Genomic DNA, 6,808 nt, shown 5'->3' with positions numbered 1-6,808 from the left:
CGTGGGAGCATGCGCGCCCCCTCCGGCCGGCGCCCGCCTCTCGCCACTCGCGCCGCAGAACTACGGTTCCCATCGTGCCGCGCCGCAGGGCTGCCCGTGCGGCTCTGGGGGACCGCGGATCCCAGCGCTCCAAGGCGCAGGCGACGGCCCCTCGGCAGGTCGCCGAGCGCTCGTCCGCCCGCCCAGGCGGGAGGCGGCGCGCCCTGGGGGCTGCAGTCTCGCGTGCCGTGCCGTGCCGCGCCGCGTCCAGGGGCGGCCGCTCCCGGGGGCGGCCTATTTATCGCGCCCGCTCGCCCCGCCTCTTCTGACCCAGCGTCCTCCGCTGTCGGCGGCGGTTCGGTGCGGCTGCCCTTCCGCAGCGGTGAGCGCTGCCGCCATGGACGTTAACCAGCCCAAGCAGGAGCACTTATTGGCCCTGAAAGGTATTGATAGCGTGACCCGCCGGTGCCTACCCGCCCTCCCGTGCCGTGGCAGCAGCGCTTCGCCCGTCCGCCGGGCCCGGCGGCCCGCCTGCCCTGGGGCCGGCCCCGTGAGGCGAGGCGCAGCGCTGCGACCGGGCCGGGCGCCGCGGCCGTGGAACGCCGCCTCGGTTCCGTCGCTAGGGCCGCGCCTGCCCGCCGGCTTAGAAGGCGGTGGAGTGGGGAGCGGCGCGGTGGGGCCGGGGCTGGCCGCGGGTGAGGGGAGGCTGGGGGTGGGGGATGGGCTGTTCTGAGTGGCAGGGGCCCCGCAGGCGCGTGTGCGCCATGCTCGGTGGTGCCGCCGATCTGCCGTGTGTTCGCATTTTGCACAAGTTCTTCAGCAGTTAGGAGGAAATCTAAAATCGCCTTTCCGGTTCCCTGCTGTCGCCTTTGTTTGTTTTTTCCACCTTTTAATGTTTTTTGCTCCTTTAACCTCACGCTTAATGCACAGCTGTTGGGATTACGTCCTGGATTCAGGGACTGTGATCAGTGAGAATACAGACGTGCGTGTCTGGCGCACCTTGCAAAGCTAACACAGAAATCCAGAGAGCCCTGTGAAGAATTTGATCATTTCTGCTGGCAATTGCGTACCAGTAAGTCAGCAACTGGAACACTGAAAAGTCTGAACCTGCTTTCATATTATGCCAGTCAACAGACATAATATTTACTGCTTTTTTTTTTTCCTAATTGTTCTTGCTTATAAATTAAATGCTGCTAATTAGGTAGCAGTTACAATTGGTTAAAATCTCAATTCTGCAAGCATTCCAAGTGGGCGAGGCTGCTCAGGGGGATGGAGTAGTGTAGGTGTGCACATAATTTCAGAGCCCGTCTTCTGCCTATTTACTAGTTTTGCAACACTCCTGGAAGGCCTTTTTAATGGTGTCTGCACATCACAGTAAAATCTGTTAACTGTAATTCAAAGAGCAGCAAGCCCTTTTTCATATATGTACACACACACACAAAGTCAAAAACCTGAGAACAGGAAGCATCATCAGCTGACAATGCAAATGCATTTTGATAGAAGTTAATTCAAAGCAAAGAGTTTTATGGTAGATCATTTTGCTTTTGTAAGAAACTTGTATTGAATTTGGTGCAGTGTCCAGGCTGCAGATTTTGCAAAAGAAGTGAGAAAGGTATCAGGGTTTTTTTGCATTGTGACTATTTTAAACAAAATATTGACAGTGTAATGATTAAACAATCCTAGATTTTTATTAATTTTAATATCATTGTATATTGCTTATCTCTGGCAGGGAACCTGAAATGACTGCAGTCTTGTTGAGAGGGAGGTGGGATGGGACAGGACACCAGAAGAGCAAGAGAGTGCATGTTATGTTATATTTCATAGTAATGTTTATAGTGCTCCCCACCCCCTGCATTTAATCTAATCTTTGTGTGAGAGAAAGCAATGGCATGTGAAAGTTTAAAGTTTTTAAGGAGTTAATGTGTTTTTTAGTTATTCTAAAAATTGAATAAATTAAGAAATTATTGGGTCCTTAACTTAAGGACTAATAGGATGGCTGCATGCATTACTTGAAAGCTATGAGAATGAAACTAAATGTGTAGTTATGGTATGAAATGGAAGCAGACAACTTTAACTTGCCTGTAGCACTTCCCTTTTAACCTGTGACTAAAACCTGTTGTATCAGTCACTACTATTTCTGATGGGATTTCTGTAACACATGTGTTTTCTGTGCCCTGGCTTGAAATGAGGTGTGGGAGGAAAACACTTCACCAGACATGTATTTATTTTTTTATTTTATTGAGAAAATGGGCAGCAGTACTAGTATCTCTTCTAGTTTGCATCACAACAATATAGCAAGAATAATGACACATGGATGGCAAGTATGAGGTGCTGACAGTAAAAGCATACTTTTGGGAGGGACAGTGTTGCGTAAACTGTGCATATGGATAATGTTCAGTATACTGAAGTTACACAAGTAATGATGGAATACAGTCACTAATATTCAGCCTGGATAAAGTAGAATGGTCTTGCTTATTTTTACTAGGTGTTGCTTTTCTGTGAAATATCCTAGCAGTGTGGGTTTTGTTTGGTTTTGGTGTGTGTTTTTTTTTTTTTTTAATATGGTAGTATCATATTTTATAATACTTCTACTTTAGGTCCTGTTTTCCACTGATCTTTGCAGCATGGGGCAAGAAAATTCTTTTAAATTTCAGTCTAGAGTTGAGAATCCTAATCAAGAGACTGTTCCTTTTCTTAAGAATGACTGATTCCTACTGTACAAACATGGACATGGTCTTGCATTATCGACCACATCAGAGAGATCTAGTAAAACTGCAGAAACTGGCAGAAGCAGCAGTGAAGGAGTTTCCCATTCGTCAGTTACCAAGATTTACACCCTGGTTTCCAAATGATTTAAACAGACTTCCCCTCAAACCGAAAAAGCGACCACCTGTTGTGTCTTGTGAGGAAGCAGAAGAATTGAAACAACTTTCTACACCTTCAGAATATGTTACAGGATCTTCTGGTTATGACTGCACAAAATACCTCCTTGAGTTTCAGTCTAGCATGAAACACGGGCAGGCTTTAGTCAAAGAGCAAACTGTTCGCACATCAATTAACTTGGAGAATCAAGGAGAACTACCAGCTATTGGAAAACAAAAATTGAAAAGATCTTGGAGTGTCTCTCTCCCTAGTCCTAAGCTTAAGGAAGAGATTCTTCCTTTATCTCAAGAACTGCAGACTAATTTGGAAAGGCTAAAACTGCATGCATTTTATAGAGCAAAGTGGATAATTGAACAGTCTAATTGTAATAATCAGAATTTGGAGGAAATCTGGATAAAATTGAATAGACTCATCAAGCAGAATGAATTGCCATCTTGCAATGCTACTATCCAAAGATCTGTGGGACAGATCTGGATTTTCTGTGATATATTATACTGTGAATATGTTAGAAATATTCTTAGGAATAAGCTGAGCCTTACTGATAAAATGAACTTGCTTGTAAATAAATTTGGAGTTATATTTAGTTTATAATTGTAAGGTAGAGTTTCATAATAAAATTGCTGTCTCAAGTGTTGAACCGGCTTAGAATATACAAAGTCTAGAACAACTGATGAATTAGCAAGCAGCAAAATAATATTCCTTTGCTACAGTTTTATAACTGTAATAATACATTTATTTAACTTTGTTTTGTAAGGGGACTTATGGATGGTTCTGTTAAGATTAGTAAGTTTCTGTTTGACTTAGTACTGTTTTGTAGCTTCTCTCTACCTCAGTGTTCTAAAGGAGAAAAATAAAATTTACTATTAGAGCAAGCTGTGTCAGATAATAAAATTTATACTTTATCAAGGAAAGTATATCCTTGTTGTGCTTCTTTGAAATCAGGAGAAGGAAAAATTTTTAAAGTGAGTTGTTATGATCGCTATAAGGATCTCTAATTATTTTAGACACAGAGACCTTCAAGATCTGATTATATACTGACAGTCACGTGTGGGTGGTTTTTAATGAAGGCATAGTCCTCGCGTGAAATACAAACTTATGTTCTGCAACATGTATACACTGTCTTAGAAACATTGTCCGTATTTTTCCAGAAAGACTAATGGAAGTTTCAGTGGAAATAGTGTGCTGAAAAATAATGAACAACTTAGCATTTGCTGTTTTATGACTTTAGTAATAAGATACTCCACCACCCCACCCCCCCCCCCCCCCAACGTTTCTGGTCTTTTGTCTCTTAGTTATACTGGGGAACAAATGGTGACTTCCAGCTACCAGTCAGGAAATGAAAGAATCTGACTTCTATCTGTAAACTTCTGTTGTTGTCATTATGCAAGGTAAAAGTCTGAGGATTTCAGTGTGTTTTATGGTGATAAAAGGCTGAGTTCAGCATGACTTCATCACCTGAAAGAATGAAGTGTTTCAAGCTCGTGCTGTCCTTCTGTCCCTGCTCAATTCAATGTTTGGAGGGTCAGTAGAGCAGTTAAGCTGAGATTGGTATGTATGCTACAAGGGTGTATATTTCTCTTGGGTACCCGTGCTAACTCCAGATAATATTGCTGTAGCTGGAGGTCAAGGTCTGGCATCTGGAAAAGAGCGAAAATAAATTAATGTTATTTGTAGATTGCTAGATCGTCATTAATGCTGATCAAATAAAATTGCACGTAAGCATAACAGAGATCCGTCAGTGTAAAAACTAAATAAAATCCTCTTGGACTTTTACTTACATTTTTCTTTTGTTGACACTCTTGTGCTGAAATAATTACTGTAAGCATTACATAGCTTTTTGCAGTCTTAAAATTAAGGATATTGCTCAGTCTGGATCATTGACGTATATTTCTAAACTTTGACTAAATGTTAAGGGGGTCTTATGTTGATGTTTGGGGTGTTTGTGACATTTAATATTACCACATAGCAAAATGAATGTAAAAATACTGTCTAGAGTAACTGAGGGTCAATAGTATTTTGAAGTAAGTTATTTCACCGAAATTATTTTTCGGAGCTTAACACTAACAGTAACAGAATTTGTTTGTGCAACAGCATTTTTAAAGATACAATAGAGTTGAACACAGCACGATTTGTTTTATTTAATGTTGTGTTTTGTGTCTAGGATCTTAGAAAAAGAGATGAGTTGTCCTGCAGAAATACAGTATTTTCTAATATTGATTTAGTAGTCCTTGTAACTATGTAATCTAAACATGTTAGTTTACTTACATCGCAGAATGAAGTCAAAACTTATTTAGCTGGGGTTTTTTTATTGTCTTAAATGTGACTAAACTTGGTTTGTAACTGTACCTTTAGAAACAGTCAGCAAGTACTAGTTTATAGGGGCTTATTGTAAATATGAATAAAGTTAGGTAACTACCAATAACACAGTTTGACTATATTTGTTTAACATACCACCAAGAGCTAAACAAACATTTTACTAAACAGAACCAGAGATCGGTGTCATGGTTCAGTGGTAGCTGTCAGCTTGCTGCTGCTTTGTGTTGGCTTGTATCATCTCAGCTGGGTAACTGTCACGTAATAAAAAGTGAACACTACACTTGGTTTCTCTACAGAATTATTAGTCTTGGTAGCACCAGTGTACAAGCTGAAATCCAGACTTCATTTTTAACTGCTTGAGAGATGCTTAATTTGTATACATGTATAGTTCAGTATTTATCTTTTTCGTTTTCAGTGTTGAATCTGGTTCTCCATTTACTGTTTTGTGTGTTTTGGGGCTTTTTATTTGCCTCATGGTTCTAAGCCTTCAGAGGTCATGTTTTTCAACTTTTCAGCATAACGAAGAGAACGTAATACCTTTTTTACATGAAAACTGAGATTTTTGTCAATGCTAACTTGCCCAGATCTGATTGTATGGTAATGTAAGTTCTTGTGAACCAGTATAGCCCACTGCACCCAAATGTAGATCAAAATAGTAGTAGGTTTTACACCACTAGAAATAATGAATGCTGACTGGACATATGCACAAAAATATAATGAAGATAAAAGCACAATACATGTGTTGGTGCAGGATGTTGATTAACTTGTTGCAGTCAAGATAAATCCTTTCATTTTATTCTTTAGTTTTAATTTTCAGGAATTACATGGGTTTATATTTATTAAGTTTTGGGGAAACACTCAGTTGTTACATATTCAGGTCAACACCTAAGGTTACAAATGCCCAACTTCTTTTCATGTGAGTGCTTTTATAAGCTGTATGCAAGATTAGGTTCTTTGGTTTATATGAATATGGAAGAACTCTTTGAAGAGGCAACATCTGGAATCTGTAATAAAAATCATGTAATTCTGAGTATTTTGAATTAAAAGAGCTTTTGAAAATACCACTTTCCTGAAGTAGAGTGTTTTTTTAATAGCAAGATATCAGAGAGTTTGATTTTGTCAGTACCAATAAAACTTTTTAGTGTGTTCCTGGAGTTTTTGTGATGATTTTACTGGTTTGAGTTGAAAGTTTGTGACTCAAAAGAAAAAGCAGTTGTATAAATGCAGGCTTTTAGACTCATAACTGTCCTGTGTGTATGTTGGGAGATCAGAGTGTAAATGCAATTCCTTATAGCCTGGTGTTTGAAAGAGTCTGTACTAGTCATCATGTCCAATTCTAGAGTAACCAGGATCACAGAGTAAGTGCTTAGCCTGAAAGTCCACAGAAAATGAACCTGGTACACTTCTGAAGTCCACAAAGTACTGAATGCTGTACCAGATACAAGACCTTTAGCATGTAAGATGGAAAGCAGTAGATGTTAGTGCACTGGAGGAATGAAGCAAGAAGGAGCAATGGTATCACCAGTGCTCTTGGGTCTCGGGGTAGCAGGGAATTTTTTTCATATTAAAAAAGGCCAAGTGTACCAAAACGGTGTTACCCTTTTTCAGGCTAAAACTTGGTGGTTGTGGG

At 40.7% G+C, this 6,808-nt stretch overlaps 2 protein-coding genes across 6 annotated transcripts in view; both read left to right on the top strand.

Annotated features, from left to right (window-relative positions):
- The first annotated feature begins 313 nt into the window (after positions 1-313).
- Positions 314-6,239, top strand: SHLD3 (shieldin complex subunit 3). Of its 2 annotated transcripts, none has more exons than XM_040579327.1 (2): positions 314-422; positions 2,679-6,239. In XM_040579327.1, exon 2 carries the CDS (start codon positions 2,680-2,682, stop codon positions 3,451-3,453), a length of 774 nt encoding a protein of 257 aa, XP_040435261.1. In that variant the 5' UTR covers positions 314-422; position 2,679; the 3' UTR covers positions 3,454-6,239. The 2 variants fall into 2 exon arrangements, with proteins under 2 accessions (XP_040435261.1, XP_040435260.1); XM_040579326.1 differs by having other exon boundaries at positions 329-422; positions 2,577-6,239.
- TRAPPC13 (trafficking protein particle complex subunit 13) overlaps positions 319-6,808 on the top strand; it is a 30,240-nt gene continuing 23,750 nt past the window's right edge. For all 4 annotated transcript variants that reach the window (XM_040579323.1, XM_040579322.1, XM_040579321.1 and 1 more), the window contains exon 1: positions 319-422. In XM_040579323.1, coding sequence (XP_040435257.1) covers positions 377-422 — 46 coding nt within the window. In that variant the 5' untranslated portion in view covers positions 319-376. The remainder of the gene's footprint in view (positions 423-6,808) is intronic.

Source organism: Falco naumanni, chromosome Z (assembly GCF_017639655.2).
Source record: "Falco naumanni isolate bFalNau1 chromosome Z, bFalNau1.pat, whole genome shotgun sequence".
NCBI lineage: Eukaryota > Metazoa > Chordata > Aves > Falconiformes > Falconidae > Falco > Falco naumanni.
This window is presented reverse-complemented; position numbering and strand designations above follow the sequence as displayed.